The following is a 22,424-nucleotide window of genomic DNA, read 5'->3' as shown; positions in this document are numbered from 1 at the left end:
TTCTGGCCGGGTTTCTTTCGCTCCTCATTGCCTTTGTCTCATGTTTCGCGTGTCCAAAAGGGATCGAAAAGTCCGTCCACAGCCATGCGATGTAATGGACGATACCATCCTAATAAATCGATCAAACTTCTTTGAAAGTTTGACCGAGGCTCAAAACTCCAAAAGTACTTTAGTACGGAGCACTCGCTCCATGATTTCGAGATAGGAAAATCTACAAGGCGATCGTGAGATTCGTGAGGAATGTTTGGGAGAAAAGACAGGGTCTAGGGCCTTTTCCCCACAAACCTTGTGTTGACCCCCGCTGGAGACCAAGGGCGCTAATTCCAGCCCAAGAGCTTTCGTTTTCTAACTTCTACCTTAAACGGTCATGGGCCAGAAGCTGTCGCAATGTCGTGGTGAGGACGGCCAACAAGACAGAGAGCCATGTGTCCTGTTGACTCGGAAGACTCACCTGGTTCGGTATAGTGTATGATGCGATCAAAAGCCTCAAAGCGAGCTCTGCTATGTAGGACAGGAACGGGTTTCGATGAATTCAATCGGATCCCTGCGTCTTGCCAAGCCTCGGTACTTCTTGAGGAATTACGGAATGGGGAAATGAGCTCGCCAGGGGCTGGGGAGAACCAGCTAAGCGATCGCGGCATATTGAGTCTAACCTTAATAATAATAATAAGCAGCCCGTCCCGCCGGGACAATGGTAGTAGCTACTATCGTCCTGTCTCAGCCAGTTCGTGTCAGTGCGAAGCCTCAGACACAATGAGACTCGGTGCTGTCATTCTGGGCCTGGGCGCCTTGTGCGTCGCGAGCCCTGCACCGCTCGACAAGCACAACGACGTAGTCAACGCCTTTGTTAATGGTGTCATGGGCGGCGTGGACGATGTCGTCCGTGGTTTGTTGGGCCATCTCAGCGATGCAGTCAACCGAGGTGACAGAGACGAGGCCATCGACATCCTGCACCAGATGAGTCCCTCCAGGAAATCTCTCAAGAGCACGGAAGAAGCCATTGCACGATTGCAGGCGATTGCGGCAAGCAGCGGCAAGGATATTGACATTGTCGACTATGCTGCCAAGCTCGTTGCGAATGGTCTCATCTCCGGAACGGTGGACGGTTTGTTCGATTACATCGATGGCTTTTTCTCAAAGGAAAGCAGCAACAACAACGAGTAATCATTGGTGCTCTTTACCTAAAGAACCAGACATAGCTAACAGCAGCCAGTAACCCATCTCCGCCCAAGAAAATCTACCCAAAGGCAGATTCGTGCGATCCTGCATACTCGGTGCCGGAAGACGACTTGCGATCCGCCATCTACATCCCGCCTGGCTTCACGTACGGCGAGAAGCCCCCAGTCATCCTCTTCCCCGGCACCGGATCCAATGGCTACACGGCTTTCAAGGGCAACTTCATCCCGCTGCTCACCGACGTCGACTGGGCTGACCCGGTCTGGGTCAACGTGCCCGGCTTCCTCAACGACGACGCCCAAGACAACGCCGAATATGCCGCCTACGCCATGCACTACATCGCCGCCATCACAAAGCGCGACATTGGCATCATTGCCTGGTCGCAAGGAAATATTGACGTGCAGTGGGCGTTCAAGTACTGGCCGTCTACCCGCGAGGTGACCACGGACCACGTCGCCATCAGCGCCGACTACAAGGGCACCATCCTGGCCAACCTCCTCACCCTCAGCGGCCTCATCAACAACCCGAGCGTGCTGCAGCAAAAGGCCGGAAGCGACTTTATCAACACCCTCCGCGCAGATGGCGGTGACTCGGGCTACGTGCCCACCACGAGCATCTACTCGGGGCTCCTTGATGAGATTGTGCAGCCCCAGTCCGGGACTATTGCGTCCGCGTATATGCTCGACGAGCGAGGCGTTGGCGTGACCAACGCCGAGGTGCAAAAGGTCTGCAAGGGCGGGCTGGCTGGTACTCTTTACACGCACGAGAGCACGCTTGCCAATCCGCTTGCCTTCGCGTTGGCCAAGGACGCGCTGACGCATTCTGGTCCGGGCGACTTGTCGCGACTGGATCTGGGAAGTGTGTGCGCGTCATATCTGGCGCCTGGGCTGGGCTTGGACGACTTTTTGGTCACGGAGAATGCAATTGTGATTGCTGCGCTGTCTTTGGTGACATATCTACCCAAGGCTGCGGAGGAGCCTGCGCTCAGAGGGTATACTGTCTCTCCACCGCAATGCAAGCGGGAACAGCCATTCTCAGCGTGAAGTGGTGGTTTTTGGGTATTGAGGCTCAAGAGACGGTGGAACTTGCGGTATCGCGGTTGCTGAAAGCTGTGGTCTTCCACCACGTTCATTGCACGCCCTTCTTTGTTTACATGAATCAGGGGTAGCCTGTTATACCAGGCCAGTATGATAACTATCGCCATTGTAATGTTGGATGCGGTCAAACAAAGCCAATTAGGTAGCATCGAAATAATTCAAATAATATTCTTGATAGCCACTAATCTTTCATTCAGATATCTCGACGACCAACTTGGTGCAGCTGACTCCCTTGGTCATCTGGTTCAACCCAGCATTGATAGCCTCCAAACCCTTTCCCACGAGGGTCGGCCCAGGACTCGGCTTGATGATTCCCTGGGCTAGTTTCTCACTGATATAAGTCCCAAACCAGTACTCAAACTGCTTCAACCCTTCCTTCTCGTCCATGGAGGGCATCACAAATACAGTCTCCACCCCATCTACGCTCTCTGCATGCGGCGGAATCAAAGGAGCCGAAGCAACTTTTGCCTTTTGCGTTCCTCGAGTTTCTTTTCCCTGGAATGAAGGCACGAAAGCCTTGAGAACAGCCTGACAAGCTGACAGGTCACCGGTAGCGAGGAAGCAGTGGCGTATCACAAGCCCACGCTCTTTCGCCGTCGTGACGATCGTGTCCACCACTTGCGGGTCCTTGTAGTCGAAAACACAATCTGCCCCCAAAGACGCGACGTAATCCACATTGGAAGCACCAGTTGTGGTGTAGATGGCTGAAAAGGGCGAGTTGGGGTCGTCTCGCAGCAGGCTCGCCGTGTGGACGCCCATGGTCCCGACACTCGAGGAGGCGCCCCAGACCAGGAGGACTTCGTTCTTTTCAGAAGAAGGAGGTGCCGTAGCTTCACCAAGTCGAGAGATTCCCAGAATATCCCATGCACAGAGCGGTACCTGGACAGCAACAGGTAAGGTCGCTGCGTGATTCCATGAAAGTCCGGTGTCGGCAAGAGGGATAGCATGCTGCCACGGGACTAGATATTTCTCCTGAAACGCGCCATAGTTCTCATAACTTGGCTTCCACATGAAAGCAGAGTATGCAGCGACGCGCGTCACGCCGCGCTGAAAATGAGAGGGCACCTCCTCACCAACATCGACGACAAGGCCTGCGAGGTCGAAGCCCAGGACGGCGGGGTGTTTGGGTATATAGAGTCCCTCGTCTCGCATGCGAACATCCGCTGGGTTGATGGCGACCGACTTGACGGCTATGAGAAGCTCGCCTGGTCCTGGCTTTGGGGTCGGGCGATGTTGGATTTCAAAGGGTTGACCCTTGGCAGGGGACACGGCAGCACGATGGGTTGCCATTGCGAATTGTAGAGCAGTGGGGGACTTGATGTAGAAGATGTAGTGGAAGTTTGATTTGAATCCGGTTTAGAAGAAACAGTACTACTTTATATGTAATGCTGAACGGTCAACAGAGCGTTCAAGTGTTCAGCCAAGGCCCATGACTGTCAATACGCGCCAAGGGGCTCCAAGTACAGCGCGACCAATCAGCGGCCTCTGTATCCGATCCACGGCTAGCGTGGCAGCCTGTATCCGAAAGGGGGTTAGTCTGTCCTAAAAGGGGAGGCCGACGTTAGCTCTAGGGTAATCGCCATTTCACCAATCAACCATTTCCCGATGCTCAAGTTTCAACCTCCCTCCTGTCCGCTCTCACAGCATGGAGCATCCCCCAACGCTTCTTGACTGCCACTCCTTCTGCTTGAGGCAATGGCTGCAAGTCGTGGTAGGGACGACTGCCCTGGCCGCCAACCCTCGCGCCGATCGCGGTATGGCTGTCGAAACTGCAAGCTCAGGAAGCTCAAGGTTCGCAGACCGCCACTGCACGATGATCCATTGAGCTGACTTGGCCTGCTTCCACTCCCGCCATCAGTGCGACGAAGAAAAACCCCAGTGCAAGAAATGCTGCTCATTCGGCGTCCTGTGCAACTTCATGCCGCAACACGGCGACCTGCAGCCTGTTGCTGCTAGCAAGAAGCCTACCTTGGTGGTCCAACGCAAGGTCCAGCCTCAATCACCAGTCTCCAGTCCCATTTGGACATCTGACGAGACTTATTCCTATCTCCTGAGTGCGAAATGTCAGGACTTCATCACCCGCTATCTTGGTCGCAGCCTCATCACCCCGGATGACCCTGCCATGGTCCAAGTCAATCATAGGATGCTGGGACTGGCTTTTACCGTGAACATGCACTTTCACCAGAGACACTAGTTCCATGGACTAACGTCGGGCAGAACCCATTCCTGATGCACGCGTCCCTTGCCGTGGCATTTGCCCACGATCGCTACCTAGCAGCCTCATCACACGGCACCAGCCCACACAACGTGCAAGAATGCTACCACTGGTCTCAAGGTACCGCCCTCTTGCAAGAGCGTCTAAAAGAGCCCATTCAACCCCAAGATAAGGACGCAATCTGGGGTACTGCCGCTGCGCTCGCCATGCTCTCCTTCGCCTCTCCCGACGTGGACACGCCGCAAGACTCTTGGCCTCTCCAGTCTTATGGGCGTTCTGATCTGGACTGGCTGCGGATGAACGAGGCAAAGGACTCGCTGTGGCACATTGTCAACCCCCTCAGACGGGACAGCCTGTTTAGCGTCCTGTCGGCGACGTATGCCCAGTTGCATGCGCCTCTGCCGGACAGGGGCGTGGATGGCATCCCGCCAGCCTTGGCAGCTCTATGCTGCCTCACAGAGTCGTCTACTGTGGACACCAATCCGTATCTTCATGCGGCTCATGCATTGGCACATGTCTTACGTCTTCCAGATAGTGAGGTGACGACGGGCATGGCACACCCTTTCATGCGCAGCATTCGTGATGCTTTCAAGGAGCTCCTCCTCGCAAGGGACCCCATTGCGCTCTTGCTGCTGTATCTCTGGTATCGCAAGGCGAGTCGGACTATATGGTGGATTGCACTGCGAGCCAGAGTGGAGGCCCCTGCCATCAGCTCATATCTACAGCTACATCACGGAGGCAATGCCATGGTGCAAGCGTTCCTCCCTGGGGGCGCTTTTGCCGATGGAATGTGAACTTTCTTTTTTCTATTCTCACATATTCATACCTGAGGCTGCCGCTACGCATCCCGGTCATACTCATCGATCACACTGGCCGGCTTGCTGAACTTGCCCAACGGCTTATACTCCAGATCATGGAACCCAAAGCCTTTAGGCCCGCCTATCTCGAGACCCCTCGCTGTCGACGTCCATTTCTCCGATGCCGTGATGCCTATCACGACAACAGGCAGGCCATATCGGTAGTCCTGCGTCCCCAACGCCTCGCCATTCTGCGCATCGAGCACGGTGACTAGATCGGGCACGATGGCCAAGATCTCCTCATTACCGTCGGAATACACCTTTTTGGCATAAATGTTCTCATTCTTGAAAGGAATGACCAGCTTCTCCTTGGAAGCATCCGTCTTCTCGTCACTCGTCGATTCGATGGTCACCTCGCCATATGCGTGGCCCATCTTCAGCACGCGCTCCACGCCGACAATCTTGCCCTTGAAGAGGACACTCGCCGACTCGGCGCCACCCACCTCCTCGATGATGGACTCGGCTACAGTGTCAATGGTATTCGTGCAGCGAGATAGCGCCACGGCGCGACCGATACGCCATGCGAGAGACATTGTGTTCTTCACGACCCATTTCTTGGTGTTGGCACCGCTCACGGGGCCCTTTGCGCAGCCAACGTGCGAACCCATCTGCGACAGCGCCGCGCGTAGGGCACGTTCGGCGTCGAGCTCGGTGGGTGCCTTTGTCATGAAAATGATGCGGCCGTTGCCGTCCGAAATACACGTGGGGATCATCGTGGCTCTCTTCTCATAGACAACCGGTGTGGTCTGCCACGAGACTGGGTACGCGCGGCCCATCCAGTCGCCATCAATGGCAGGAATGTCCAGAGCGTTGGAGGCGCCGATGATGAGACCCTGCAGACCATTCCCACCGCCAATCTCGAGTGGGACCACGGCGTTGGGGGACTTGTTCAGGAAGGCGTACAGCTCGCACTGCGATTCGAGTATCTCGTCGCCGACGGGCTTCTCTGTCGAGACCTGTGGCGAGCCCTTGGCACCACCGCATGCGACCAGGTCATCGTCTTTGAGATCGTCAGGGGAGATGACTCGCAAAGTGACGCCCTGGCGGACCATCTGTCTCAAGCGGAGGAAGTGCTGGTATGGGCTACCACCGCCACCGGTGCCCAGGATGTAACATCCTGTCGAGATGAACTCGAGATCCGTCTCTGACAGCAGCCAGGTCCTCTTGCCAACACGGGGCCTGTAGGTGCTGATAGAATCCTTTGTGTGCACCAGACTTCCAGACGAAGGAGCCTCCTCTCTCGATATGTCGCCATGATTACCGTCCGTTTTTGACGCAACATGGTCTGCATCATCCGCAAAGTCCCCGTTGGCTACATCCATGATTGGTGCCGACTGGATATCCGTGCGGGAGTAGTCAAAATCACCCACTGCCTTGACGATGATCCTCGACTTGTCCGCAATATACTGCAGTGGGAAGCTCTCCATCTCTGCGATTGTGACCGTCTCTCTCAGCGCACCACTGGTGACAGCAACCTCAATGGCTCGTTGTGACACGGCCTCCATGACCTCGGTCTTGCTGCGCGACTCTGTGCTCTCGACTGAGTCAATGACGCCACTGACACGCGCTGTCGCGGCACCGATAGCGTTGGCGACGCCAGACCAGTTGGGCTTGACAACGCGGCTCGCGCCGTTCAGAGAGTCTGGCGCGATGACCGCACCGCCGCCCACGAGAACGACAGGTATAGGGTTGGGCGATGTCTTCATCGTGTCGACAATCTGTTCAAGCATCGCCTTGACCTTGGCCTTGAACTCGGGGAGACTGGAAGTCAGGGCGTCCTGGCCATCTACCTTGCTGCGGTCGCCAATATCGACGGAAGCATCGCCCAGGACGGTGTAGTCCGTCGTCGTGGGAGTGTTACCGCCAAACACGAGCGCCTTTTGACGAATCTGATAGCCTACGGACTCGGGCCCAACGGTCAATCTGCCAGTCTTGTCTTTGCTGACGGTGGAGCCACCGCCGAGACCGATACTTCTCACATCAGGGTAGCTAAAGTTTGTCCTCACGCCAGCAATCTCGCTGTAGGCAGCAGCCTGTCTGGGGAATCCGTTCTTCTGTAGGAGACCGACGTCGGTGGTTGTTCCACCGATATCGACAACCATCATGGCCTCTTTGATATCCTGATTCTGCATCAAAAAGGCAGCTCCGCGCATACTGTTGGTGGGACCGCTTGAGAAAGTTCTGATCGGCAGGCGAGCTGCCGCGCTGGCAGGGATGATGGTACCGTCGTTCTGCGTGATGAATACAGGGCAATGCAGGTTGAGCTTCTGCACGGCCGTCTGGAAGGAGTGGATTGTCCTGCGCGCAAAGTCGAGGATGGACGCGTTGAGGATGGCAGCGTTCTCCCGCTCAAAGAAACCAATGTTGGCCACATCCTTGGAGCAGACAACGTCAGCTTCGGGATAGACGCTCCTCACAACCTCGGCTGCCGTCTCTTCTTGACGATGAATGACGTCGATGGGGCTGAAGACACCGACAATGGCAATGGATTTGATGCCCTTGGCCTTGATGGCCTCGACCTCGCGCTTGACCTCTTCGACGTCTAGCTCCGCGATGAGACCGCCGTCAATCTCCAGCCCGCCCGAAACCAAACTGCGGTGACCGCACATAATGTCCCGTAATCTCGGCGGCCAGTCGATGCCAATGGGGATATCCTTGGAGAAGGGGCCGCATAGGCGGATGACGCCGACCTTGGCCAGACGCGACTGGTCCATTTCCACCACGGCGTTGATGAAATGCGTCGTGCCAATGGTCACGCTGGCGACGTCGGTCGGGTGAATGGCAGAGGACTGCGAGAACATGGTCTCGATGACATTGTTGATGCCATCGCTCGGGTTCTTGGTGGTGCTGGATTTGTGGTGAGCGAGGATGCCGCGAGACGGTGTGCTGGCTTGTGCGAGGTCGAGGATGACGCCGTCGGTGTTTGTGCTGGTATTGATTGTCAGTGCCAGGGGTTCTGCGTTTGACCGACTTGCCTCGACCGAGCAAGCTAGCGGGCAAGCAGAAAGCAGCCCTCACGTACTCTGTCTACCAATACCTCCATCTCACCTGCAAGTGGAGGGGACTACTTTCAGTATTGGTGAACAGGGCTGCTTGGACATTGGTCTGCTCTACATTGCTTCTCACAAAGGTCAAGGGAAATGCATCAGAATGTCTCGAACTCACCCACCGACGTCAACGCCTATGCGCAGAGCTGAAGATGCTGTCGCCATCTCGGCTGGATACTCCAAGACTCGCGTTTAAAGACGAATGGTATTCGTGTTTCTGGATAACACCAGAGCCCAATCACCGTACTCTCTCCTTGGAAACGGGCGTCAGATATGAAATAGTCCCGGGACGCCCTTGATACATCCAGGTCGCATTGCGCCGAAGTCGGTCGGTCAAAAGGTCCCTTCTCGCATGCTGTCGGAGTGGGCTCCGATATGTGGATGAGTTCAGCCCAATCGACGTACGACGTTGCCGGATCTCGTCACCTTAAACGATGGAGATGCCGTCGATTATTCCCGTTGATAGAGCGGGGACTCGTTCAGTAGCGCCTCTCCATCAATACCTTATCATCCATGTCCTCAACGCTGAATGCTGCGTATCGTCGATGCCGACGAGGGACAATTCACTCCTCGATGCGCTCTTCTGCTGCCTTATCACGGCTTTTACCCGAGCTTGCGGGGGTTCAGGGTCCATCTTCGAGGGATGAAGCTCCATTATCCTGCCTCGTTTCTCCTTCTACGGACAATAAGCATCTCCGCGTTTGATAAGCTGCCATTGGTAATGCCGCAATACCGTGCTGCGGCTTTAGTCCAACATGACCAGGGGGTTGGGTTGATGGTTGCTTTGACAAATCATCCTCCCATGAGCCAGAAGGATCAATCGCCAAGCATGCTAAGTTAGCTCGCGTGGCATTCGGACAAAGGAGTCCGATATAGGCATACTGTCTCCCCATATTTGATAAGTCGTGTTAGTAGTCCCAGGGTCTTGGGTCTCTGCCAATCCGTGGTACCAAGGGACTGGACTGGTCAAGCGTCCTGCTCTGGTCAAAGGTGATAAGAAGCCTGATGGCACCCTCTTGTCGATCGTCACAGACCGTCAAGATCTCTCCTCCTCTTGTAACGGATCACGCGAAGCGACGAAAAACATGTCTGTTGTCCGCAGAATCAGGGACGCAGCCGTCCTCAAGGCTGACGAGTCACGCCATGAGGAAACTACAGCATGGTGCAACCGTGATCTAGTACCGCTCCCTCCGTCGCGCCGAACCTGGGGCTGGTTCAACTACTTTGGCGCAGCGTCTCTGTAAGTCAGACCAAATCAGACAACGTATCTGGGTCCGGCCGTTGCTGACGAGTGAGCACAGGGGCGCACTCAACGTCTCGACGTGGCAGACACCCAACACCTTCCTCACTCAAGGTCTCTCCGTCGGCCAGGCCATGGCCATCATTGTTGTCTCGCGCCTCATTGTCTCCATCTTCACCTGCGTCATCGGCTGGATCGGCCTCACATGGCACATTGGCTTCACTGTGCAGAACCGCTACACATGGGGCTTCCGTGGCGCCTACATCCCCCTGATCCAGCGTGTCATGCTCAACTTTATCTGGAACGCCCTCCAGTGCTGGAATGGTGGCAAGCTCGTCACCGTCGCGCTGACGGCCATCTGGCCCTCTTTCAGCACCATGAAGAACACGCTGCCTACCAGCGTGCCCACGACAACCAGCGAGATGGTCGGCTTCACCATCTTCTGGCTCCTGTCCGTGCCCTTTCTGTTTATCTGCCCCGAGCGCTTCAAGAAGCCCTTCTTTTTCTCCTCGCTGGGCTGCGGGCTCGCTATGTTCTCTATGATGGTCTGGTCCCTCTCCGTGGCCAAGGGCGTCGGTCCTATCTTTTGGAAGGGACAGGACGTCCCCGCCACCTCGCGCTGGGGCATCTCCTGGATCATGATGGCGGCCTTGAACCAGGCTATCGGCCAGAAGGCTGCCGGCATGACCAACGAGAGTGACTTTTCGCGTTACGCCTGCAACAGGTGGGGGTTGATCGTCGGCACGTTTTCCGTGCAGTGGATCATTGGTATCATTGTCTCGATAGCTGGCCTCGTCACCACGGCGGCTTGCCAGAGGATCTATGGCGAGATCTTCTGGAACCCACCGGATTTGATGATGGTCATGATGGACAGCGGGCACGGCTCCTCCGCTGCACGCGCAGGCGTCTTCTTCCTGTCCGTCGCCTTTGGCTTCGCCATCCTCTTCCAGAACGTCTGCGGCAATGCTGTCGCCGGTGGCATCGACCTGTCCGGTATCTTCCCTCGCTACGTCGACATCCGCCGAGGCGCGCTCATCACTTTCATCGCCACGTGGATCATCCAGCCCTGGCAGCTCATCAACCGTGCCGCCACCTTTGTCACGGTTCTCAGTTCCTTCTCCGTCTTCCTTGCCCCTCTGCTAGGCGTTATGGTTGCCGACTACTACGTTATCCGTCGCCAGCGCATCAAGCTGATTGATCTTTACCGTCCCGAGAACTCGGACTACTGGTACTCTCACGGCTTCAACTGGCGCGTCATCCCTTGCTGGATCGCTGGATGGGCGCCCACAATCGGCGGTCTTGTCGCCAGCGCTGGTAAAATGACTGGCGCCCCTGATGCTTTGTTCCAGATTTACTACACAGCCTTCTTCACGGGCATGGCCATCTCTTTCATACTCTACTACAGTCTTGTGCTCGTCTTTCCCGTTCCAGGAGCTGGCGCGTTCGACCTGTACGACGACTGGGCGACATTCACCCCCAAGGAAGCTTCCGCCCTGGGTGTCGTGCCGAATGAGAACGCAGAGGAGTTTCAAGATGTGAAGTTCGGCCAGTCTGGGTATGCCAAGCGTGGTGAGCCGACATACGTGACACAGAAGGAGACATGGAGGGATCTGGAGGCGGATATGGGAAAGGAGAAGCCTGTTGGTCAGGTTGAGTCAAGGACGGTGGTTTGAGATGCAGAGGGAGCGATACTCGTTAGGTACCTGCCTGGTAGGCTATAGATTCCAAATTGAGGCATCTTCCCTGCCACAGACGCCGTGTTGGTGCTTCCTATCTAGATCACTGAAGCTTGGCTGCTCTGGCTTATTTCTTGATCGAGTAGTACATGAAGTCGACAAGGCTGACTTCGTGTTGGTCTTTCCAAGCCCAATGCACGGGTTTGGTCAAGAGCCACGGGCAGTTCAAAGAGATATAGGAGTGTGATATACTTGCGCGAACAATTGGAGGACCAGTCAGACTGAGTGACCATAGACCGCTACCTCTTGCAGCAACCATGGAGAACATTTCAGCCATCATGTAAAGATACGCAAGATTAATCGAGTGCTCTCAAGCAGTCTCCTTTGGCTCTTGTCGAGAATCCGAGGCCTGGAATCGATCTTTCCGTCCGAGGGCGCCTGCGGTTTCCGTGGTGTCTGTCCACGGGCACTGGCACCTTCCAACGCATGCGAATTACTCTTGCCTTGTTGTTCTTTCCGTGCTTTCAGGATCCCCTCGGAAAGTGCGATACTTGCGTTTGTGATGACTATATCATGCGTGCCCATCCTCCAGTCTCCCCTCCATCGTCTCTTCACTCTCCTTTACCAAGACATCATCACGGCCGCAGCGTTCACATCTCCCACCACAGCATCGGCTCGTTCTGTTTTTCCTCCAGTCCAACCATCTCTTGTTTTGTCTTGCCTTCCTCCTTCAAGTCTTTATTACTGCATATCCACCTGGTCGGCTGCACCGTGCACTTGCAACAGTCCAGTCTTCTTCACCCTATACCTCGTCGGCCTCAGAACCGCATTCGGTCATGTCATCATCGGCCTCTTGTGCTTTTCATTTCTGAGCTTTGTTTTGCTCTCTGCGACTCAACTCAAAGGTGAGGTCCCTCGTGATGAATGCAAAACTTCCATGGCCTGAGCCTGCTGGGCGAAGATGACAAACAAACAAACAATCTGAAGGGAGCTGTACTCACTTAGCCTGCGGAGTGGCTAAACTCCCTTTTATACGATTTTTAGGTCCGATCCCGAGCCCCGACAACCTAGAACCCCAACAACTTGCTCTCGAATCAACCGTTCCAAGCTCGGCCGGTCTTTGATGGTGGGAACCTTGTCGGGTGGATGGACAATGGGCCGTGGGATAATGTACATTCTTCTCTTGATTTGAGTTTGAGTGGGATGTTTCACTGGAGCTAGTCTTGGTATTTGATTGACAATGTCGAGAAACATCAAGTTGCCTTCCTAATGTCGCTTCGTGATGTTGATGCAGTGCTCGCGAGATTAAATGTACGTGGGCGGTTGTCCATGTTGTTGTACTTGGCTTCTTGATCGCTCAACAGCAGGCTCGCATTCACATGCCTTGTACTGCAGTTGGCAAATCAACTATTATCAGAGCGATGTGGAGTGTACCTTACCTTAGGTTCTCGTAGCGTGAAGACTGTCCCTTTTCTTTGAAATTCCCTTGTGCGTTTGGTTTTGTCCCAAGACTGGGTCCGCTACCGTTTTTGAGTCGGCATCAGGGCCTCCCTACTTATCTTTAAACAATGTCAGTACATGTACCATGGGCGCATTGGCGGCTCCCGTCAACCACCGAAGGAGTCTGCTGCTACACGATGAAATGGAACTTGGCCATGATGAGTGACTTCTCCGAGGCACATCACCATTTGCAGAAGTTGAGTTAAGGACATTCTGTCAAATATCGACTACCAGCATCAACCCTCAGTTCTTTTGCACCTTCATCTGCTCTAGCACAGCCGCATGGTTAATGTTGTGGGTGGTACCTCTCTCCTTGACTATCCTCGTGACATGCTCACCTCTCACCTTCATCACCGTTCTCAAAGGCTTGGGTAGCGTGACAAAGCCCTCCGTGCAGTCCATGTCGTCGACGACATGCCTCTGACCTGTATCCTCGCGGATGCCAGCCTCGACGTCAAAGGCCCACAGCATGCGCGCCATCTGGATGAAGAGCTGGTTGCGGGCAATGATACGGCCGGTGCAGATACGACGACCGAATCCGAAGCCTGTCTGCGGCAGATCCTTGAGGGCAGTCGTGTTGAGACCGCAGGCGTCCACGGTGGGAGGTTGTGTCGTGTCGCCTGTCATCCAACGCTCGGGGTCGAAGGAGTTAGGATTGGCGCCGAACACGGACTCGTCACGACAGATGGCAAAGGCGTTGGGCAGAACGATGGAGTTGGCTGGGATGCGGTAGTCCATGTACGAGTCCTCCGTCTTGATAAAGTGCGGTACGCCACCCACGACAACAGGACGCCATCGCAGGGTCTCGCTGGCTGTGGATGCATGTCAGCCGCTGCATGATACAGCACAAATCACCCATGTAGTCTCGGGCACAGATGGGAAAAGAAAGGTGAACAAAGTTGCCACATACCGATGGCATCGATAAAGGCCAGCTTGGGGCGATCGTCAAATGTGGGCATGCGATCCTTGCCCACATCCTCGTCCAACAGCTTCTGGGCCTTGGACACCCATGTGCTGCCACTGGTGATCCAGGCCACGATGAACCAGTCGAGCGCCACAGTGGACGTGTCGAGGCCTGCGTCCGCAAGGATGCCCAGATCAAAAGCCAGTTCTGTCTTGTCCATGTCTTTGCCCTCGGGCGAGGCCTTCATGTACTTGCTAAAGTTCCAGCCGGGGTTTGACAAGCCCTTGTTCAGGTTGCCTTCGTGGAGGTTACACTCGAGCGCAAACAGCTCATCAGCCTCCTTGTTCCACGGGGCAAGGAAGCGAGGCAAGCGGTTGAGGGCGGGGATCGAGTCCACGAGGTAGGCTCCAACCTGGCCTGTCCTGGCAAACTCGGCCTGCACCTTCTTGCCGTCCTGCAGGGACTGCTCGTGGCCCGTCTTGAGGCGATAGCCGTAGTTGAGACAGTAGATGGTGCTGGCCATGGCTCGCTCGTGGTGATGGTGAAAGTCGACACCCCTCTCGCCATGTGTCTCCATCTCCGTGATCTCATCCAACAATAGCTGCTGGCTCTCCAAGTCCTGAAGGGGGAGATACGTGCTGGACGCCTTGAGTGTCAACAGGGGCGCCTCCATCTTTTGGTGCAGCTTGTACTGGTCATTGTACTGTCACAGCAGCATGTGCATGCCCCTCGTCACCAGCTCGCCGGCCATGACCATCCTGGGACGATCCGAGTACCTGGCACTCCTCTTACTGAGCAGATCGTGCGCAGCCTTATGTGTAGACAGGATGATGAGCGGCTGTCCCGCCATGCTGAAGTGCATAATGGGTCCATACTCCTTGCTCATGTGATATAGGTGCAGCCATTGCAAGCTCTTGGGCAGCTGGTGAATGTTGCCGATCACAGGCGCAGGCTTAGGATCAGGAGGCAGTGACACGGTACTACTGGATCGCTTGCCTAGCGGGGAGATGAAGTACAGCAGGACAACGGCGCCCACGAGGACGGAGGCCACCGTCGAGGTGGAGTACGCCATGATCCACGATGACGGGAAAGGGACTTGTCTCGTGCTCGTGCACGCGGGTAGCTGGCGATGAAACAAGGCTGATGATGCAAGCTCGGACACAAATTGCTCGCATAGATGAATGTAAGCACGAAGAGAGGCGAGAACTCGAGGGACTCAAGCGAGGAAAGGGGGCATATGCCAGTGTCTGCTTGGCTGCCACTCGGCCATCGGGGCTGATATCACATTTCATACCCCAAAATATCCCTGTACGTGCATCACCACGCCCAGGGATCTATCTCAAAGCTTGGCTCCCCAGCTTTAGACCGCGTTGCAGATCTCCACGGTTGGATACATGTAGATGAGGAGGATTGAAGCAGCTCAATTTCGCCTGCCGCGTTCCTTCCAGTCTGGTGACGGCCACTCAGACGACTCTTCAAAGGTATCACCCACAAGACAGGACGCGGCACGGCGTGCTCTGCGGAACTCGAGCACGTCTCATTGCTTCTTCTGTTATGCAGTTGGCAGGCGGGAGCGGCGACTCAGCAGACAGGGTGTCTTGCATAAGCGGTTCCGGGGGAGGGACAGGATACATCCAGCGAATGGGCATTGGCCATCAAAAGCAATAATATGGCAAACTATGCATGAAGTATGCTCCGAGGACCGGGGGGTTAACCATTAATAAGAATCCGGCCCGCGATACGTAGTATTCGGTTCTTGAGGGAATAGCAAAGCGAGATGCAGCCTCAGCGATGGCTTTGGCAAATCAGCCAATTCAATGATACATGGGGGACCAAGGGCTTGAATAGCGAAAGGGATCAAGATACGTACATCGCGATGTATGCCTGAGTATCCGTAGTCCGTAGTCCTTAGTCCGTACAGTCCTTAATTGTGGTCTTTAATCTCCTGACAAGGGCTGGGGTAATCCACAGGGCGATTAACTCTAAAGCTCTATCACCATGAATCCATGTACGCACAGGCACAGTGAGGCCCAAGTATTGGCCAAGTGTAGATCCCTTCCTTCGCGTCGCTCAGCTCAGAGTTCGCCATGTGCTGTGAGCGATCACACCCTTCATCATATGGCACAGAAAGAGTCATTGGACATGAAGCTGACCTTTCCTGCGTACCCTTGGAAACCAGAAGGGACTCGTTATTTACCCGACTCATAGATGTACGGAAGAAGCCCCCTCTGTCGGGTCGACAATGTTGTAGTTGGTCGTACACCTCTACAACAAGTGACCCTGTCTCAGGGACGTTTCCTCTTTTCTCGGCAGCGGACGCCAGGGATAGTCTACACTCATCTCCCTGCCTCGGTCACCGGTGACGACGACGCAGGCGCCGGGATCAGGGAGCCTCAAAAACGAGCGAGCCGTGGATGGTGCCCGTCGGCCCGCTATGGGGCTGGTTCCTTTGTCCTTGTGTCAAGACTCAAATCTGCGACTCCAGTGCTTATGCTGAGATTCGTGGGCTGGGTGGCAGTCTTGCGATCGCCTGCTGTATGCTGTCTTCATCAAAGTTGAACTTGCCTTCAGCGCCTGCGGCCTGTCTGTATGACTTGCAACCTTTGCTGCCATCGCCTCGATTGGCTAATGTTGGTTACTCGTTGTTGCTTTGTGAGACATCACGCAGCACAGCTGCTTCGGCCTCCTGACGTCTCATCGCCATCCCTCCGGGGCGGAAGCGCAAAAGAAGTAGCTGATCGGCTGGCAGGGTTGGCTCGAGTCCTTCCAGGGCCGAGTCCTTTCTACTTATACTTCTCGACGGCAATGTGGTTTTCTCTCCAGGTTGATGTGAGACAGTTGCCATCTATCGTGTCAGCGTCTGAATCCTTTCCCAATTCCGGAGAACGCTGAACGCGATGAAGTTGTTCACATGTCTAGTTCTAGCTGGCGCTGGTGGGTGGACGGCTCTGGCGCAGCCACAGAAAATGCCTGGTTGTGCGGTACGTCTTGCAACAAGTTGCTCCCCATCTTCTGTTGTTGATCAACATATTTACATCCAGAGAACTGACTGGCCGTGCGTAGGCCGCTTGTCTAGGCCAATTCCTCCCAGATTCGACCTGCGAGGCCAGCGATTCAAAGTGCGTTTGCGCCGACACGGAACTCATGTTGGGCGTCGAAGGTTGCACTTTCAGCAGTTGCACCGTTGTTGAAGGCTTGGGTACGCAGGTTCTCCCTATTTCATCCGTTGGCCGTGATTTGCTGACCTGGCACAGCCGCCGCCAACATCACCAAAACCATGTGCAACGAGCCCGTCCGTGACAGAAGCCTTGTCGCCCCTATCGCTACAGCCATCTCAGGGTTCTTTGCTCTACTGTTCATATTGTCGAGGGTTTATGTCTGCTACACCTTGGAGGAGTGGGCCTGGCAAGATTATTGCGCCTTCGTGGCCATGGTAAGCGGCTTGAACCCAGCCCCTTTTCCGCAAGGGACGTCCACTGACACCGACAGGCCTCTTCGATCCCAATGGATGTTGGCGAGTTCTTCAGTGGGTACTCCTAGTTCTCTCGACACGCTCCCACTGTATCTTACGACACTAGTGATGCACTATGGCATGGGCAAGGACGTCTGGACCCTGGAGGAGGAGCAGATCAATGAAGTTGTCAAGGTATGTCGCCGGCTTTCCAGGACCTGAAGAATGCAACGAACTCACATCACCAGTGGACATGGGTTACCCAGGTCAGCTACATCCCAGCGATCATCCTGACCAAGATGGCCATCATTGGCATCTTCCTTCGTGTTTTCCCCGACGAGACCTTTCGCAAGGTCTGCATCGGCACCCTGGTCCACTGCGGGCTTTTCCTGGTGTCGACGTTCGTCGCGACAATACTGGCTTGCGTTCCGGTCTCCGATGCGTGGATCGTGTGGTCTGGCAAGGCCACTGGCCTCTGCTACAATAATACTGCGTATTGGTGGGCGCACTCAGCCATCAACATCTCGACGGACTTGTGGATCCTGGCCCTTCCCATATCGCAGCTGCTGAAGCTCCAACTGGGTCTCAAAAAGAAGATCCACCTGATGCTGATGTTTGGCGTGTGTATCATGTAAGTATAGCCGCTCGACGTGTCGCAGATTCGCCCGCTGACATCCGCAGCATCACTGTGATTAGTATCATCCGCTTCTCCGGGCTCCTCCAGTACTCGTTCACCACGAACCCGACTTACAACAACGTCATGGTCGCGACCTACTCTGTCGTCGAGTGCAACGTGTCCATCATGTGTTGCTGCATGCCCGCGGCCCTCGCCCTCCTGCGACGCACGTACCCTCAGATATTCGGATCGGCCAGTGGCTCTTACGAGCGCAGCGATGATCCCAACAAGCCACGCTCGCTCATGATCTTTGGTGGCAGTGGCCGAACTCCCAAGGGCAAACGTGGCATACAGAAGAGTGTGACGAACACCGTCAGTTACGAGACCAGGCCAGACGACGGATCGGACCAGCTCGAGTTGATGGATGTCGAGGGTAATAGGCTGGACCGCAAGTGGAATGCATGAAGCTCGGAGTCGTACCATGAAGCAAGGTCAACTGGCGCATTTCGATTTGGGATAGACACAGACCATGGTAGACCTCAAAAAGGGCCACTCTTATTTTCAACAGTATTAATTGTTCGGCCGGACCTTTTGATCCGCCCTTCAATTCGTGGCGCTGGAGAGAGAGTGAGGCACTGGGAGACACTGCTTGCGTGTTTGGAAATATGAGGCATGTTGCGCGCTTTGCGAGGACAGCCCGGGGCACATTCCTCGACTTTCTCGGATTTTTTTTGCCTTGAAAAGCCAATATCGACATCTTCAACAAATACAGCCGTGGTCATCTTGCGAATGCTCGTGGGGCCAATGCTTCACCCACGTTGTAAGAAGATGGGCCCGTACCTATGTCATCGCGCCCCTCGAAATGGAGAAAAAAAAAAAGGCATCTCCAGCCGTCCGGACCATCGGCCCATGACGTTTTCATCACAGACAAAGTGCGTCTGACGCCCACCCGATGGCCCGACGCCCGGCACCCGGCAGGTGGCACGGGACTGGAGGCAGCAATGCACACGGAAGAAAGATAATGGACATTTGTTGTTACTTGTTGTTGATGCCAACGTCAGTGAATTGCCGCTATCAGTGCTTCAATTGCAGATGGACAGGGTTGGTCGCACGGGCTGGTCGGTGATCGGCGAGAGGTGCAAGACTCTTCCTGTCTTGGCAGCTTCTGCGTCTCATCCTTATATCCACGCTGATATCCAATTTTGTTAGATTGATTCGGATCTCCGCGCCTCGTCCAGGGACCTCCAGTCGTCTTGGATTGCAGGCCGTGTCCAAGGGGTCGTGTCGTGACATGGATGTCGAAACCAGCCTGTAAGCTGTTGAAGATTTGAGGAAAAAACACTGCTAGCAGGGCGCCGGGCAGCGTGAGACACCCACTGTTAGTGGCCAATGCCAGCCATTCGACCCCTCCGCGGGGCAAGCCTGTCAGTGGCCGTTAGCGGCTCGCAGGGGGGACATGAACCTAGCGTCGAGCGAATGCACAGCGAAACGAATTGGCCCTTATCGGAAACAACCTGCCCAACACTCCATGTTACTATCACCGCCGTCCATCCTTGGATTTGAATATGCAGTGAGAATTGGAAGCATGCAGTAACGATGTCTTGTTGCTGGGCACTCAGCATTGATGCTTGCGGCTTGTGCATTGAATCATCGGCTCCAGTCCGTTGAGCACGCCACAATGCCTACGCAAGCCACGCTTACGAACGTCTCGGCACTTCAAACGAAACATCTCGAGAGTCGAGCAAGATAGTCAGGGGCAGCAGATCACAGACAAGGATATCATTCAAGGGGCCAGCGAGAAAGATATTTAACGGCTCATCATTCCCTCCAGCCAGGACATGCCTTTTTTTCCTTGCCATTGCCTTCGCCGGTTGCATGTTCACGTTAGTAACAAGCTAAATAGCTCCCGTCGTCACTTCCTTGACTGACTCTTGCTTGCGTGCCCGTTGCCCGGCCCTCGTTTCGTCGATTGCGTGATCATCCGCACTACTGTCCAATCAGGCGCGGCGCAGCCACAAGAGCTTCATCAGACTCTTCATTGCCCTACAGCTGTCCGATCAGGTTGTCTCTAGGTACTTGGCTCATTCTGCTGCTGCTTGCTCTGACTTCTTCCTTCTTTCCCTCCTCATCATCCTCACATTCATTCACAATGGCCAACACTCCCCACGGTGGTGTCCTCAAGGACCTCTTCGCGCGCGATGCCCCTCGCTCTGCAGAACTCGCCAAGGAGGCCGAGTCGCTGCCCGCCATCACATTGACCGAGCGTCACCTCTGTGATCTCGAGCTTATTCTCAACGGTGGTTTCTCTCCTCTTGAAGGTACGTGTCCCCTTGCGCAAGCCCCCCTTGAAGATGGCGTCCTGGCGGTGGGCGGGAAGACGACAGGCATGGAGGGGTCAGTGGTCCACAGTGGCACCCCCCGGGCGATCGCCCGACGCTGAGAGTCAACCAACCCAGCCACGGCCATGATTGAGGAACGGGCGCAGGAACAGCAGAAAAAGACGGTGAGCTGACAGGCGATGCACAGGTTTCATGACCCAGAAGGACTACAATGGTGTCGTGGAGGACAACCGTCTGGCCGATGGTGCCCTCTTCTCCATGCCCATCACCCTCGATGTCAGCCAAAAGGAGATTGACAGCCTGGGCCTCAAGGAGGGCGTCCGCGTCGTCCTGCGTGACCTCCGTGATGACCGCGACCTGGCCATTCTGACCATCGAGGACATCTACCAGCCCGACAAGGTCAACGAGGCCGTCAAGGTCTTTGGCAGCGATGATGACACTCACCCCGGTATCAAGTACCTCTTCAGCACCGCCAAGCAGTTCTACGTCGGTGGTAAGCTTGAGGCCATCCAGCGCCTGGAGCACTACGACTTCCTGGAGCTGCGCTTCACACCCTCCGAGCTGCGCTCCCACTTTAACAAGCTGGGCTGGCAGAAGGTGGTCGCCTTCCAGACGCGCAACCCCATGCACCGAGCCCACCGTGAGCTGACCGTCCGCGCTGCCCGCTCGCAGCAGGCCAACGTCCTCATCCACCCCGTCGTCGGTCTCACCAAGCCCGGTGACATTGACCACTTCACCCGCGTCCGCGTCTACAAGGCCATCCTGAACCGCTACCCCAACGGCATGGGCGCCCTCGCCCTCCTGCCGCTGGCCATGCGCATGGGCGGTCCCCGCGAGGCCCTGTGGCACGCCATCATCCGCAAGAACCACGGCGCCACCCACTTCATCGTCGGCCGTGACCACGCCGGCCCCGGCAAGAACAAGAACGGCAAGGACCACTACGGTGCCTACGACGCCCAGATCCTCGTGCAGAAGTACCAGGAGGAGCTTGGCATCAAGATGGTCGAGTTCCAGGAGATGATCTACATCCCCGACAAGGACGAGTACATGCCAGCCAACGAGATCCCCGAGGGCACAAAGACCCTCAACATCTCCGGCACCGAGCTGCGCAACCGCCTCAAGACCGGCAAGGACATCCCCGCCTGGTTCTCCTACCCCGAGGTCGTCAAGGTCCTGCGCGAGCAGAACCCCCTGCCCCGCGAGAAGGGCTTCACTGTCTTCCTGACCGGCTACCAGAACTCGGGCAAGGACGCCATCGCCCGCGCCCTGCAGGTCACTTTCAACCAGGACGGTGGTCGTCCCGTGTCCATGCTCCTCGGTGAGACGGTCCGCCACGAGCTGTCCCAGGAGCTGGGCTTCACCCGCAAGGACCGCGACCTGAACGTCTCGCGCATCGCCTTTGTCGCCTCGGAGCTCACAAAAGCCGGCGCCGCCGTCATTGCCGCGCCCATTGCTCCCTTTGAGGACGCCCGCCAGCAGGCCCGCGAGGCCGTCGAGAAGAGCGGCCCCTTCTTCCTCATCCACGTCGCGACACCCCTCGAGTACTGCGAGAAGATGGACCGCAGGGGCGTCTACGCCAAGGCCCGCCGTGGCGAGATCAAGGGCTTCACTGGCGTCGATGACCCGTATGAGAACCCCGTCAAGCCCGACCTGGTGGTCGATTTTGAGAAGCAGAACGTGAGGTCCATTGTGCACGAGATCATCCTCCTGCTCGAGAGCCGTGGTCTGTTGGATCGTCTGTAGAGGAAAACATAAACAGAAGAAGATAAATGCATAGACAGAGGGACTTGACAATCACCACATGTGATTTTATGAGTGACGGACTTGAGACAGCAGTGATGAGACTGAGAGGTCCATGCAGCCCGCCCGCCGCATCGGACACCACATGTGCAGAGCTTCATCAGATCATGGCCTCCCCACAGACATGCATGCATGCGTTATCCCTGAATAGCGTGCTGGGCATGGACAGTGGTCAATTTTGCCGTGTAGTCAACCATTGCGTGCTGAGCGTGAATGGTGAGGTTCGTCATGACATGAGCCACTGACACGAGCACGTTGAAAGCCAGAGCAGTCAAGTTCTGGAAGCCCAGCCCAGTCAGTCCCTTGGGCGCCTAGGGATACCCCGCCGGGAGCTCCCTGACCAATCAGACACCTCCGCTGCCTGGTTCCAACCCCCAAGAATAGCCTCCACAGCCTCTAGCGGTCACAGTCACAGTCATACAGCCGCCTCCAGTCCCGCCTAAGGAAAGGGCTGCCCTGGGGACTGGAACGTCCCGTCCCTTCTGAACCAAGGCTTAACGTTGGTC

At 55.7% G+C, this 22,424-nt stretch overlaps 9 protein-coding genes across 9 annotated transcripts; 6 read left to right on the top strand and 3 right to left on the bottom strand.

Moving 5' to 3' along the window:
* Window positions 1-670: 670 nt before the first annotated feature.
* Window positions 671-2,417, top strand: F5Z01DRAFT_707780 (uncharacterized protein). The gene is made up of 2 exons (XM_046266455.1): window positions 671-1,160; window positions 1,214-2,417. Exons 1-2 carry the CDS (start codon window positions 754-756, stop codon window positions 2,217-2,219), a joined length of 1,413 nt encoding a protein of 470 aa, XP_046118096.1. The 5' UTR covers window positions 671-753; the 3' UTR covers window positions 2,220-2,417.
* Window positions 2,418-2,462: 45 nt separating this feature from the next.
* F5Z01DRAFT_687765 (chaperonin 10-like protein) lies at window positions 2,463-3,598 on the bottom strand (the record flags this gene model as incomplete). Its single annotated transcript, XM_046266024.1, has 1 exon — window positions 2,463-3,598. Exon 1 carries the CDS (start codon window positions 3,561-3,563, stop codon window positions 2,463-2,465), a length of 1,101 nt encoding a protein of 366 aa, XP_046118095.1. The 5' UTR covers window positions 3,564-3,598.
* Window positions 3,599-3,937: 339 nt separating this feature from the next.
* Window positions 3,938-5,304, top strand: F5Z01DRAFT_120161 (uncharacterized protein). The gene is made up of 3 exons (XM_046257474.1): window positions 3,938-4,064; window positions 4,132-4,437; window positions 4,491-5,304. Exons 1-3 carry the CDS (start codon window positions 3,969-3,971, stop codon window positions 5,280-5,282), a joined length of 1,194 nt encoding a protein of 397 aa, XP_046118094.1. The 5' UTR covers window positions 3,938-3,968; the 3' UTR covers window positions 5,283-5,304.
* Window positions 5,305-5,326: 22 nt separating this feature from the next.
* On the bottom strand, window positions 5,327-8,557 carry F5Z01DRAFT_736979 (uncharacterized protein; the record flags this gene model as incomplete). The annotated part of the gene is made up of 2 exons (XM_046266797.1): window positions 5,327-8,273; window positions 8,511-8,557. 2 exons carry the CDS (start codon window positions 8,555-8,557, stop codon window positions 5,327-5,329), a joined length of 2,994 nt encoding a protein of 997 aa, XP_046118093.1.
* Window positions 8,558-9,355: 798 nt separating this feature from the next.
* Window positions 9,356-11,356, top strand: F5Z01DRAFT_120164 (permease). The gene is made up of 2 exons (XM_046257475.1): window positions 9,356-9,632; window positions 9,694-11,356. Exons 1-2 carry the CDS (start codon window positions 9,478-9,480, stop codon window positions 11,303-11,305), a joined length of 1,767 nt encoding a protein of 588 aa, XP_046118092.1. The 5' UTR covers window positions 9,356-9,477; the 3' UTR covers window positions 11,306-11,356.
* A 341-nt stretch (window positions 11,357-11,697) lies between these two features.
* F5Z01DRAFT_120175 (uncharacterized protein) lies at window positions 11,698-12,277 on the top strand. The gene has a single exon (XM_046257476.1). It carries the CDS (start codon window positions 11,795-11,797, stop codon window positions 12,215-12,217), a length of 423 nt encoding a protein of 140 aa, XP_046118091.1. The 5' UTR covers window positions 11,698-11,794; the 3' UTR covers window positions 12,218-12,277.
* A 774-nt stretch (window positions 12,278-13,051) lies between these two features.
* On the bottom strand, window positions 13,052-14,784 carry F5Z01DRAFT_636826 (putative cytochrome P450; the record flags this gene model as incomplete). The annotated part of the gene is made up of 3 exons (XM_046262239.1): window positions 13,052-13,620; window positions 13,719-14,415; window positions 14,449-14,784. 3 exons carry the CDS (start codon window positions 14,782-14,784, stop codon window positions 13,052-13,054), a joined length of 1,602 nt encoding a protein of 533 aa, XP_046118090.1.
* A 1,894-nt stretch (window positions 14,785-16,678) lies between these two features.
* F5Z01DRAFT_674480 (uncharacterized protein) lies at window positions 16,679-18,244 on the top strand (the record flags this gene model as incomplete). Its single annotated transcript, XM_046265047.1, has 7 exons — window positions 16,679-16,693; window positions 16,776-16,911; window positions 16,967-17,145; window positions 17,202-17,238; window positions 17,291-17,358; window positions 17,412-17,794; window positions 17,845-18,244. 7 exons carry the CDS (start codon window positions 16,679-16,681, stop codon window positions 18,242-18,244), a joined length of 1,218 nt encoding a protein of 405 aa, XP_046118089.1.
* A 1,684-nt stretch (window positions 18,245-19,928) lies between these two features.
* F5Z01DRAFT_681653 (sulfate adenylyltransferase) lies at window positions 19,929-21,861 on the top strand (the record flags this gene model as incomplete). The annotated part of the gene is made up of 2 exons (XM_046265713.1): window positions 19,929-20,097; window positions 20,306-21,861. The coding sequence occupies 2 exons, from the start codon at window positions 19,929-19,931 to the stop codon at window positions 21,859-21,861; spliced, it is 1,725 nt and encodes a 574-aa protein (XP_046118088.1).
* Window positions 21,862-22,424: the final 563 nt, after the last annotated feature.

Source organism: Emericellopsis atlantica (genome assembly GCF_019669845.1).
Source record: "Emericellopsis atlantica unplaced genomic scaffold F5Z01scaffold_14, whole genome shotgun sequence".
In the NCBI taxonomy this organism is placed as follows: domain Eukaryota; kingdom Fungi; phylum Ascomycota; class Sordariomycetes; order Hypocreales; family Bionectriaceae; genus Emericellopsis; species Emericellopsis atlantica.
The sequence above is the reverse complement of the archived record's forward strand: the minus strand, read 5'-3'. Positions and strand labels throughout refer to the sequence as shown.